General features: G+C 45.2%; 1 protein-coding gene across 1 annotated transcript in view; it reads right to left on the minus strand.

Moving 5' to 3' along the window:
- The window catches only part of OPRK1 (opioid receptor kappa 1), a 31,873-nt gene extending 23,929 nt beyond the window's left edge, over nucleotides 1-7,944 (minus strand). Inside the window, exons 1-2 of the mRNA XM_021672904.2 lie at nucleotides 7,875-7,944; nucleotides 6,429-6,733 (exon numbers count right to left, since the gene is read on the minus strand). Coding sequence (XP_021528579.1) covers nucleotides 6,429-6,685 — 257 coding nt within the window. The 5' untranslated portion in view covers nucleotides 6,686-6,733; nucleotides 7,875-7,944. The remainder of the gene's footprint in view (nucleotides 1-6,428; nucleotides 6,734-7,874) is intronic.
- Nucleotides 7,945-13,574: the final 5,630 nt, after the last annotated feature.

The raw sequence follows: 13,574 nt of genomic DNA on the forward strand, positions 1-13,574 counted from the left end.
TCACTCAGCATAACTCCCTTGAGATCCATCCAAGTTTTTGGATGTATCATTGTTTTTTCCTTTTTATTGTTGAGCATATACTCCAGATATATCACTTAGTTTTAACAGCTAAGATATCTATTTAAAGATATCATCCTAAAACTAAATGTTTCCTTACATAAATTCATACAACTTTCATGTAAGTGTTAAACCATAAGCTGCATCTACATAAGTATACTTAGCAACATCACTGAACATGCCACTTCCTGATATATGAGGTACAGCAATCCAAGAGTTAACTATTCTCATGATGGTGGCCACTGAGGGCAGTGAAACCACTTTGATAGCACAAGTACCCAGATGTCTGAAACTTAAGAGACAATTTCTTAATTTTTTTAATAAACTCATCATAAAAATGTCCTGACTTGAAACTTAACTGTATGTGGATGTTCATATTTTTATTAGTTGTTGGACTTGTACATTTAAAAAGACATTTCTTGCAAATTTTGTAAATTGCAATATGCCTTTAAAATAGAAATATTTATAGAACAAAGAAAGATGAAAAATGAGATAAATTCAAATATGTAAATAGGTCTGGCTCAGGCCAGAACTAAATTTGGTTGTTTGCAAGTTTTGCTGTGATTAACTGTAGTTTCTAATATATTTGAAAGACTGGAAGTCTTAATTACATGTTGAGGGGTGAAATAAGATGTTTTGCACAAGTTATTTAAGGGAAAAGACTTTTTTTTTTTTTTTGAAACAGAGTTTCACTCTGGTTACCCAGGCTGGAGTGCAATGGTGCGATCTCGGCTCACCGCAACCTCCACCTCCTGGGTTCAGGCAATTCTCCTGCCTCAACCTCCTGCGTAGCTGGGATTACAGGCATGTGCCACCATGCCCAGCTAATTTTTTTGTATTTTTAGTAGAGACGGGGTTTCACCATGTTGACCAGGATTGTCTCGATCTCTTGACCTTGTGATCCACCCGCCTCGGCCTCCCAAAGTGCTGGGATTACAGGTGTGAGCCACCACGCCCAGCCTGGGAAAAGACATCTTAATTAAAGCCAAAAGTGATCAGTTACTTTCTTCCAATGAAAATTTCTCTAAGAAAGGAAATGAAAACAAGCTTTTGAGGCAGGGAGTCACAAACCTGAAGGAGAGAATATTAATTCTAGAGACGAACATTGGCAAACTAAAAGCAGAAAATGAAAACATAGTAGAAACATCCAGAGAAAAGGAAACAGAATTATCAAGCATTGCAAGAGACTAACATGAAGTTTTATATGATGCTGCAAGAAAAAAGAGTTTGAGTGCCATTCAATGAAGGAGAAGGCTCTTGCTTTTGAAGAGCTATTGAAAGAAAAAGAACAGGGCAAGATTGGGGAGTTAAATCCACTTGTAAATGCAGTTCAATCAATGCAGGAGAAGACAGTTGTGTTTCAACAGGAGAGAGACCAAGTCATGTTGTCTCTGAAACAAAAGCAAATGGAAAACACTGCCCTACAGAATGAGGTTCCACATTCATGTGACAACAAATTTCAGTCAACCCGGGAGCTAGAGAGATTGCATAATCATCTTCTAGAATCAGAATGTTCTTATACCCGTGAGGCTTTGGCCGCAGAAGATGGAGAGGCTAAACTAAGAAAGAAAGTCACAGTATTGGAGGAAAAGCTAGTTTCATCCTCTAATGCAATGGAAAATGCAAGCCATCAAGCCAGTGTGCGGGTAGAATCATTGCAAGAACAATTGAATGTAGTCTCCAAGCAAAGGGATGGAAGTGTGCTGCAGCTTTCTGCCTCTCAGGAAGAAGTGAAGCAGTGTGCTGTGTCACTGGCCAAACTACAGCGTTTCCAACAAGAGGAAAAAGCTACGTAGTCTGCTGAGCTAGAAAAGCAAAAACATCTTAGAGCTGAATGGAAGGAAAAGGAGAAATATCTGAAAAGAAAAGTGTTATCATTACAGGAATGTTTGGATGTAGCAAATGCTGCATTGGATTCAGCATCAAGACTTACAGAACAAATTGAAGAACTTAGAAAAAAAAATGAGGTCCAACCAGAAATCCTGGATGATGCTCAAAAGAAATTGATGAACAAGGAAACGAAGAGGAGGAATTACTCCAAGAAGCTTGCCTACCCATGACAGGCAGGAGGGTGAAAGGACGTTAGCCAAGGAAACTGAGGAAAATGGACGGTTGGTGGATATGGGTTTTTGATTATTGGTAAGATGGCAGACGCTTGGGTATGTTCATGGGCTGAAGAGCAGGTGAAGAGGAAGAGATTCCACACCAGTAGAAAGGAGATAGCTTATATGGTAAAGACCCCAGAAGGCAATGAGCTTCACAACCCAGGAGCAGGAATTAGCCTTGGATAGAAGGAAGGAGAATCTTCCCATGAAGTAACACAGAATGCAGGGAGGATGGCTGCCAACATGCGCGTGTAGGGAAGCGGTGTTCCCGGGGGCTGCACTCCACGGTCTTGGTGAACTACTGGGTAAAACCACTCATGAAGATAATATGATAAAGAAAGTAAAGAATATGACATGAAGATCATATGATCAGGTGGAGGGTTTGGGAATCAGTGCAGATTTGAATTCATTTTTTAAAAATGGGAAATGAAAGAATTGGCTTTTCTGGAAAATAGAAGAGGGACACGAAAACTTCTAGGCAGAATTAGCGGCAGATACACTTGAAGGCGGTGACTTTGCCTTGACAAAGATAAAATTGATATTATCCAATAGCATCCAACCAGCTGCATATAGGAATAAGGACGGTAGGTCACTGGCTTCATCAAGGGTTAAGGCTTTGGTGGAAGACACTGGCAGAAATACAAGAAGGCAGGACACTTGAGTGTGTTGTCAAGACAGAGGTTTTAGTGATAGCTCATGAAGTCTAGGATGGCGATGAGAAAAAGAGACAGTCTGGGAGAAAATGAAGAACCTCCTGGGAAGAAAGAATCTAAACGTTTGCAGAAGTGGTACGGTGGGAAATGAGGAGCCGCGTGGATAAAAGCACAGGATCTGTGGTCAGGCCGCTGAGATCATTCTGGCCGCATGAGTTACCCAGGTGTGACCTTAGTACATTTCACCTTTGTGTGCTTTAGTTTCCTCCTCTGTTAAGCGAGTATGGTAATGATATACCTATAGTTGTGAAGATTAAATAATTCACATGAAGAAGGTAGCTTGACCTGCTTGACACATATTAAGTGTTCATTAAATGTTAGTCGCCTTCTGTAAGGGAGTCGAACATGTATGAAGTTGTGGTAAGAGCAGGAGAATGGATATTTACAATGTCAGAGGTCGGGCTGCCTCTGGCAGGGCAGAAGGGTGTGGGTGTCATGGTGTTCATTAATTAATGAAAAACGAAGACTGCACAGGGTAATCTTGCACAGGAAGAAGTCAGGATACCACGGGATTAGAATCCTGAGGGTCGGCTGGGCGCAGTGGCTAACACCTGTAATCCCAGCACTTTGGGAGGCCAAGGTGGGTGGATCACTTGAAATCAGGAGTTCAAGACCAGCCTGGCCAACATGGTGAAACCCCATCTCTACCAAAAATACAAAAAGTAGCTGGGCATGGTGGTGCACACCTGTAATCCCAGATACCTGGGAGGCTGAGGTGAGAGAATCGCTTGAGCCTAGGGGGCAGAGGTTGCAGTGAGCCAAGATCACGCCACTGCACTCCAGCCTGGACAATAGAGACAAACTCCGTCACAAAAAAGTAAAAAAGAATCCTGAGGGTCACATCTGTATCTATCTACACCCAACAACCACAAACCCCAAAGCCAGGTCAATTAGGAGGGTGGAGTACTTACATTTTAAGCTCTCCACAGTGAAAATGAATGTGCCCTAATTATCAAGGGATTATGGCAGTTGGTACACATGATGAGAACTCTTGAAGAAGCTTTAAATCAGAAGATACGAGGCAGCATTAGAGGGGCCACAGGTGGGAAAAACCATTTGTAAGGCAGGTCTAAAAGTAGCCACATCTTTTTCCACAGCTCTTTCTCCCCAGGTCTGAGCTGACCAGCCTAGATCTGCACTCTCTGAGCATCTAAGTTCCATTTCTACAATGATTTTCTCTAAGACTGACCTATGCTAGGAGCCTTTCCCATGTAAAATATTTTAAAACAGTATCCTCCATCTTTCAAGCACCGCTGCTCAGCCCCTTCAGTTACAGGGCTGCAGGGCCTCCGCACCCTGGTTCTGCGCTCAGCCCTGATGATAGCCACGCAAACCACTTCAGTCACCCTCTCTCCAATCTTTAGCTTCTTCCTTTCCTGAGATAAATAAACCCAAGTACCTCAATTCTTCTTCAGTCCTCGAACCATCTATCATTATGAAATAATACTAAATCCGCCCTTTCCCTCTTAGCTATAGACTTAAGTGAACTAGGTTCACTAGACATTAACCTTTTACTGTAAAGACCTTAAAATGTATGTGCTTTGGCCATAAGTGAACTAGCTAGGTTCAGTAGGTTGGCACTCCAGGATGGCAGTAGAACGCTTCGCTTTTCATTTATCATCAAATGTAACCTCTAAGTATTGAGAATGGGGTAAGAGAATGATGTTATATGAACCATCCAACTTCTTTTATATTTTTAGCTAAACTTATCCCCTTACAACACATTTTAGTGTTGGATATCTTTGGGAAATCTATCCATTAAAAGTCCTAGCTAATCTACAGGAATTTTTTTTTCCTTCTTACATGTCAAATGTTCCCCATGGAGTTGTATTTGCACGTAACATCTAAATGCTATTTTAGGATTCTTCACTCTTTTTAATCCTAGGCTGCACAAGGTTGTAGAGCAACTACAAAGCTCTTTTCAAACCGGAGACTTCAGGTGCTCATTCAAACAACAATAATATGTATCTATTTTACTTGAGTGCCTAAATATGATATAAATAGAAACAGAGCTAATTTTTTTTCTTAGAGCTTTCTTCTTTCAATGTTTCTATTACTCTACCACCAAAAAAAGGCTTCAGTACCAAAGATCTCCTAAAAATTTTAATTAAAATTTAGAATACAGTTGTCTTCCATTTTGTCTGTCTCTTTAGTAGAGACCAGCCCTGAGATTACTAATGACTTAGACAAACAATTTACTTTTAAAATATTCCCACCTTCTATAACCTTTACTCATCACTGATAGAATTCCTGCGAAATGCAATGGGCAATTATGAAAACCAAGGATACCAAGCTACAAACACTAGTTGTGGGTGCAATGAGCTTTCTAATATGTATTTGGAGACTTAAATGATGGTTTTTAATGTCAGAGCATAAATAGGAATAAAAGACCTGACATTCTCAAGCAAAAAAAAAAAAAAGGTAAAGAGGTATTTCTATTATGATAATTTTCCAAGAGCAAGATTCATGCTACTGTTTATGATATGGCTTAGAGTTCATAATAAATAAATGGCCTGTTTCAAAACTAAAGTCAAGCTTTAAACAAAATCAGCTATTCATCCTTTCAGAGTCCCTAGCCAGGGGAGCTGCACCCCTCCCTTATTTCACACAGACTTCTCGAAGGAACACAAGCTTCCTACTCCCTCTCACAGGTGTGCTGACAAAGCGCTAGTGCTCCAGAAAGGGAAACACATCTATCTCAAGAAGAGTGCAGAACAGGTTGGCTTTTTCTTTTCTTGCTTTTCTTTCTCAAAGTCAGAATCACATTGCTTACCAGAAAATGAGCATGCATGTGAATATTTGGATATTTATTATTAGAAGTTGACCTAAAGAAAATTCCACACACACACAAAAAAACCACCATAAAATAAAACCTTCAATTTCTCATGGTGAAAAACAAACAAAAAACTAGAAAAGCAGTTTGCTTTAGAGAATAAATGTTATTTACTGATATTCCTAACAAATGAGATGACATTTGGTACTAAAAAGGCTCATATATGCATATCAGCAACGCTAGATCATATATCAACTTTTGTTTTATAAGTCAAAACACCAGTCTGAGGAGTCACAGGAAATTCTGAATTATCTTCAGTGCATTGGGTGGGCTTGAAATTTATCTTAAGAAACATTTGCATAACAAAGTGCTCCGAACTGCTGCAGGCAACCAGGCAAACGGACTAGTTCCTTTACCGGGAGACCTTGGCCCTGTTGTCAGCACTGTGGCACTTGCCCTGCGCGTAGTTTTCAGCAGGAACACGGGGCCCTAGGGTGAGGTGGGGAGGTCGCTCTGAAACCTTCCAGACGCCCCTGGCCACTAGGATTCTCCCTGCGTGAACCTCTCAGTCCTACACCAAAAACTCCCGCAGGAAATCCTTCACCTCTTGTAGGAGGCCACCCGGTAGCGTTTCCAGGATCCTTCACGGAGCAGAGTCCCCACCACCTGGCTGGCTGCCCCCACCGCGGCTCCAGTGGCGGGCTCGACCCTCACTCCCTGCCCTGCCCTTCCCCGCCCAGCCCCCCGCGCCGCGCTGACCACCCACCCCCTCGCGCTCACCGGATGATCACGAACATGACCAGCGAGTTGCCCACCAAGCCCACGACGAACACCACGGAGTAGACCGCGGTGATGATGACAGGGATGGCCGGGGAGATGTGCGCCGGCTCCAGCTGCGCGTCCTCGGAGCCGGCGCTGCCGTTGCTGTCGGGCTCGGCCCAGCTGGGAAACCAGGCGCTGCTGTTGGGGGACAGGCAGGCGCTCGGGGTGCAGGTGGGCCCTGGCTCCCCGCGGAATATCTGGACAGGGGAGTCCATGGCGGGGCGGCTGCAGCAGGAAGGCGAGGACAGGCGATACCTGCGGGGCTGCGGGAGCGAGAGAACAGGCTGGACGCGGAGAGGCAAACTTTGCTCGCGCCCTGGCCGGCAGCGCTGGGGACCCGCAGCTCACGGACACCCACCCGGGCCGCACGTCGCCCCGGATAGGGCAGGAGGGACGGAACCCTCGCTGCCTTCCCGGCCAGCAGACGCGCCGCTGGGTGCCGGAGAGGGTCAGAGCTCTTGCTCCTTCTCCCCCAGCTCCGGAGGTGCCTCCCCCACCATTTCTAGGCACTGGCCCCTGGTGGAACTGTCCCCAGACTGCCCATCTGAGTGCCCAAGGTCAAGCCCCCTTCCCACCGCCCTGCACGGAACCCTTGCTAGAACTGCGCCTCGAAAGCCCAAAGCTCACCTCTGGTTCCCAAAGACAGCGAAGGCGAGGAGATTTAGGGGACGCCCTGGTCAGGGCTGAACCGCTCGCCCCGCGGTCCCGCTCAGCCCTTGGCGTCACCTGCTCTCGGACCCTGGCCTCGCTCTTGGCCCCAGGGCTGCTGTTTCGCAAGCGCCCCGCGGCTCAGCGCGCGGCTCCCACTGCTGGCGGTGGCTCGGCGGGGCGGGGCGGGGCGCAGCCGGGACGCGGCTAGGCGCTGGGGACCCACGGGCGGAGAGCTCGGCTGGTGAGCCCACCCCCGGCCCTCCCGTCCCCCCAACCCCGCCCGGAGTCGGCCCCCGGCTCCCCAGCCTCCCAGCCCCGCGTCCCCTCCAGCCCTACAGGCTCCCTGGCGCACTCACTGCCTTAGCCGCACGCCGCCTGGTCCCCGGCCTTGCAGCCTTCCCCGAGACCTGAGACTGAGCCGTATAGATTCAGTACTAAGGAAGGGCGTGCCTGTTTCGTGCAAGCATGCACCTGGATTTTCCTAGTGTGTCTAGAACTTCTTATCTGCATAGTTCGCAGTCAGGAACTACGTTTATTAGAGTGACCCATCCAAAGAAAGTAGCAAAATGATCCAGTTAGAATAAGACCAGTTCATAAAATTATGACTTAAAAGACATATACATAGAATATTTCCTTGCGTTCTCTTCATTCAGTCTGCTCTAACTGGGGTGACAGGCTGCAGACAAACTGCACCTTACGGGTGTCACCTGAATTGCATGAGAGTATCTGAGAAGGGCAAAACACTCTCCTTACCTGGGCCTTAGTGGTGGTCCATGGAGGTGACAATGTCTCTGTTTTACTTTAATCCCTGCAGCCGTCACGTTCTCCTCACTTCTCCCTCACAGCAGCGCCGCCTCCATCACACAGCCGTGAGTCTGAGGGTCTGTAAAGACAGTCACCATCATTTCTTTGCGTAACTCTGCTAGTCCAAGGATCGCTGTCAGATTCTGCTGGGTGACAGGCATTCTCTTCTCCCGCAAAGGGACCGGCAAGACACACAGGGAGCAAGGGTTCAGCCCCTGAGGTGAAGGTTCTGAAAGGGAGTGGGGAAGTTCCCCTTCCCCATAGAGTACTGGAGGCAGGCCTGGAAGAGACCAGGGTTAGGCACCTCAGTTTCCCCCGTGGATTCATTGCCTCAGGCTGACAAACAACAGGTCCCCATTGCATCCCACTGCTAATGTCCATGCCACACCTTGACACACTAATGGCTGATCCAATCCTTCCCTCCATCAGCTGAGGGGAAAAGAGGGCTCCTGTCTCTTTCAAGATACTGTGACCCCAGCACGGGATTTGACCACCAGCGTCTCCCTGCCTAGAGATGTACAGCTCTTCTAAGCAGTGTGATATGAAGAACATCAGGAAATCTTCCCTTTGTTCAACCATATCCCTTCAACCCTTTCAAATGGTTTTGAAAATTATTATCAAGTCTTAGATTTTTAAGTCTGATTGCGAACTGTCATTGGAGATGTGTTACATCCGCTTCAATCACACATCAGACCTGCCGAGACCTCTGTGTGTCTAGGGGTGCCCTCTTCATAAGGAAGATGGCAGACAGTCTTCCCTGCATGTCTGGGAACTCCCTTCCTGCCACAGTGATCCCATGCTCTCCCCAAACCAACCCAGCAAATATATTTTACTCGAAACTGACAAAAACTGAGCAGTATCAGTGTTAAAAGAAAGTAAAAATAGTATCTCAGACGAAAATCAGTGGGAAGTTCAAAATTATCCATCTTTCTATTACCTATTTGTCTATTAATCTATGATTCCATGGATACAGTTGTATTTGTGCTACACACTTTTGAAGGTGCCTGCATTTTCGATCCATCTTTCTTTTGCACTCATTTACCACATTGGTTGTTTTCTTTGGTTAGTGCACAGGTGGCTCTCATAGCTGGTAATGCGAGATCTGGGTTCAAACACAGGTGTTTCTGCCTCTTGCCATATGCTTATTGAATAGAACTATGTTATGTAAGAAGAAAAATACAGAGCCGCTTTTCCCACCCAAAGACAAAATACATTTAGGAAGGGGATATTCAGCAAAGATGGAAAAAAGAAAGGAAAAGTTATTGTTTGAAAAGATTTAGGTAAAGTTGTAAAGAGGTGAAACCTTTAAAGAAGTTACCAAGTTGATATAATTTCAATAATTCAAACTCTTGAACTCCCTTTCTCATATATTTGGTGAGTGCAGAGGGGTTTTCCTTCCATAAAGAAAGCAGGGGCACAACTCCAGCCTGGGGTTTCTCAACTATAATTGGATGTTCCATTCTCATCATTGATTTAAAAAAAAAAAAAAAAGTCCTCTTCTGGTTGAGACAGTCTTTTGAATTATGATTCTACTAATTATGATAAAAGTAGTTTTCTTTCCTTTGAGCCCTCTTATTTTTCTTTTTTAGCAAATTCATGGGCAAAATAAAGGGAAGGCAAAATGAACAGAGCATGGAGAAGCCTTCAGGTGGCTCAGGTTGCCAGGGGAACCCACCCGACTCTCTAAATCCAGGAAGCACCGCTGCTTCTGTGGAGTCATGCTCTTGGGAGTATGAAATTTTACCATAATGTTGGAAAGAAGCTCATAAAATAGAAAGGAAAAGTGAACTGCTAAAATGCTGTACAGCATTACATGCTGATATAAAGCACATGTGGTTAGACTTGGCCATTCTACTCAATGTAAACACTATGCTTATACCTAAGTACATGGAAAGCCCTTTTAAAGATGAAAATGTGGAGATTTTTATTGGATAATGCTACAATGCTAAGGAGCATCTTGGGTGGTGGGTGGCTTTGATGTTTTCGTTAGATAGACTAGATAACCCACCAGCCAATTGCAATTAAATCCCTTTCTTGTGGCTCCGACAACAGTCATTGTTGTTCAGCAATGGGTGCAGAGCTGGAGGGAGCAACCCCGGTGGCTGAAGACCTCAATGCAGCCAATGGAGTCCTGCCAAGCCGGGAGGCAGCCAGCTTCAGCTGACTTCACTAGGCAGACATTGCAGAGTACCCCCAAGAGGCTGAAGAAAGGCACCCTCTGAGGGTACAACAATACCAACACAGAGGCAGTCTCTTCTCAAAGAGGCTGTGCAAGCTAGTGTGAGAGATGGGATCTAAATTGTTTAATGTTATGAATAATTATCAAATAAATAATTAACAAGAATTAAATGCACCCAACTCTGGCAAATGTTATGTAGAAAAGATGTTTAATAAACTCTGATACCCAATGCAGCAAATTTGCATGACATTTAAAAATAGTGTCCCTTTCATAAGGCACTTTCCTTATATCTCTCAGCAAGTTGTCATGATAAATACCCAAATCAGCCCTGTCTTCGGTGTGAAGCATCCTGTGAGATACTGTACCCTTAGGAGAGGTGCAATCTACACTTCTATGCAGAGCCCCTGAAGAAGACCTGGTGTCTGGGAACCCTGCTCAGTCAGAGAACATCAGGGAAGCCTTTCTTGAAATGGCATTGAAGCTGATATTTAAGGACTGCAGTTATGGCAGTTATCCAGGAGACGGGGAAGAAAGAGCATTCTAGGTAGGGAACAGCATATGTGAAGAATGTAGATGGTCAAGAGTGGGGCATTTCTGTGGCATCCTGAGGAGCCTGCGGTGCTTGAGCCAGGTAATCAAGGGCAGTTAAGACCCAGACCATGCTAAGCCTTGCCAAGAATGTCAAAGATTTTGGATTTCAGCCCAAGAGTAATAAAGAGCCAGTGAAGGCTCTCAGGCAGGAGGTGGCAGGCTGAGATTTGGGTCTTTGAAGTATCGCTTGTCTTTCGTTTGGTGAACATACTGGAGGGAATGAGTAGGTGTGAGGGGCTCCAGATAGAATCGGTATCGTGTGCTGTTCCAGCTAAAGGTGCCACGCGTCTGCATGTGACATAAACAACACGCAACCAGGACTTTCTCACGGCTGTAGACTTAAACTTAAAACTGCTTATGCTGAAACTCTTGACTGTATTGAATCCACAGGTTTGAAAATTCAATGCCAGTCACATGTCAGGCTCTAAGTTGAGGAGTGAGAGAAATTTTGGCAATGCAAAGCAATGAATGGCATATCAGACGTAAGGGCAGAATCATTTCAAAGGAAGTCGAGATTATTTCTGGTAGTAGAGGAAAGATGACACTAAGGTAGGGATTGAAATTTAAGCAAGAATTTACCAAGAAGAAAAGGCATGGAGGCACACGTGCAGAGATGTGGGAGCCTGACACATGGTGGTGTGGGGTTTGCAGTGTTACAGAAGGTGAGGGGAGAGGAAGTGACACATCAGGACAGCCAGGGTGCAGACTCAGGGAAGAGCAGGTCCGTCCAGCTGTGCTGGGATTGTGAGCTGACTGTGCGGTGGCATGGCCCTGACTGACACAAGGAGGGTGCCTTTGGACACAGAACAGTAGTTAAGCTCTCCTAACCATCTAGTGGGAAGGAATCAACCCTAAAACAACCCAATTGCTAAGCAGATTGGGGAGGATAGGATCTTTTTGGGAACCGTGTAGGAGATTAAATTGACAAGACGTGGTTTGAATGAATATGGAAGTTAGGGAGGAGAAAGGGTTTAGAATTGCTTTAGGATGATGCTTGGGTGACCAAGTGAATGATGGTACCTTTAAATGAAATAAGAAATACACGGGAATCACAGTAAGCTGTAGAAAGAACATAATGAGCTCGGGTTTGGAAGGCTGTATTTGAGACACCAGTGAGGCATTCGTTTGTGTGCATGGTCCAGGGCTGTCTAATGCTGGGAAGACTGTGTTGGAGAGACACAGGGCAGAGCCATGCAGGTGAATAAGGGCATGGATGGAGAACACGCCAAGAAAATCAATTGATGAGAACATGCTGCAGAAAGCATGAGCTTTAATAGGGATCTATCAAAGAACACTGATGAAGAACAGGCATCGATGGAGGAGGAGAAAAAGAAACAGAAAAACCAAGAGAAGAAAGAAGTTCAGGATGGAAAGCTTATCAACAGTGTCCACATGGCCAAGAACTTGGCAAAGAGAATATCACTGGAGTTATCTGACAAAGAGAGTATCACTGGAGACACGAGCATTATCTATAATTAAAATTACATTTTATATTTGTGCTATAGAACAGAAATAAACAGACAATAAAATGGTAAAAGGGTGAAGACCCACTGGCCCTTAGAGTCTCTGCTGAAGGTACCCCTGCCCTGGAAAAGAGGGTGGGGGTATGCCACATGGCGAGTGTGAAAGACACCTGCCTCTCTCTCTGCTCAGAACCACTCCCCACTTTATATCACAACTATGGGAACACAAAAAGCACCCCTTGCCACTGGCCGTGGGGGAATTTTGCACTCTGTGGGTGGAGGTGCCCTCCCTCTGGTAGACAAGGTCTCAGGCTCCCAGCTTATGTGATGTTACTCTTGCCTTTACTTGTCTAAATTCAGTACGTTTCCACTGAGGTTAAAACATAGCCAGCTCCACACACTATAGGTCATTACTAGCCTGGATTTTGACCAAAGGCCATCCTTATTGGTGACTATGGGGAGAGAAGGCTCCTGCTACAATGACCAACTGCTCCAATGCCGCCAGGCCACAGGTCACACGTGGCAAAGGCTTTGGTGCCTCAGCTGATCAGACTTTCTACTTTGTAGAAAGTCAAGTTTTTCATAAGGTTTTCAGTAAGAAAATTTCCGAAATTCACTTTATTTGTCTGAATCCTTTTTAAGACAAATTAAGACAATTAAAAAAATAAATAAGTAATCCTTTTGCAAAAACATATTCAAGTTCCAAGGGATCTTTTCTTTTTCTCTCTCTGTTTGTTTTTTCTGTCAAATCCAGGGAGGATCCTCTACCTCTACGCAAGCCCCTGTGAATACCTCACATTAATGGTTACTAAGACTGTTTGTGGGAATCATACTCTCTTCCCTGGTGTGGGAATGCTCCTCATCTGCCTTAGAAGAGGCATGGTAGGAAGATCAGACCTCTCCGAGGATTATTTTCACAAACACTGCCTGAACTCTATCTCCCGCTCTAATACAATCCCCTCAAGTGTGTCTGGAGGACAGTGGGTGCCTCTCTACTTCCATCATTCCTGCCCTCACTCTACTTGAAAACTCTGGTTTGGAGTGCAGCTATAGGCACTGTCCGTTCTTCAGCTTCCAAGAACTGCATCAAAAAAGCCATTTTAAAGGCTTGAGCACATTCTTTAAGTGAAAGTGCTGCTCAGAGTTCAGATGACTGACTTACAGTTTCAGTTTATAGACAAAGACAGGAGTCTCCAGGGGAGCGAGGTCAGAGGCTTTTCATCTTCAGGGATTACCGTAATTACTGATGCACAACCCAGCAAGCAAGGATGTTTAGGGCAGATGCACAAAAGCAGTGCCCAGGGAGGGACTGGTTGACTGCTAGTTTGGAGAATAACTAGCTTCCTTGGAAGTGAGGGACTCCTCAGCCCCTGAGTGACTGCATTTTGCCTTGCTCTTGAAAGGGCCAGGGGAGGC

The sequence above is a fragment of the Aotus nancymaae genome, unplaced genomic scaffold (assembly GCF_030222135.1).
Source record: "Aotus nancymaae isolate 86718 unplaced genomic scaffold, 86718_ANA_hifiasm-v0.15.2.pri h1tg000036l, whole genome shotgun sequence".
Taxonomy (NCBI): domain Eukaryota; kingdom Metazoa; phylum Chordata; class Mammalia; order Primates; family Aotidae; genus Aotus; species Aotus nancymaae.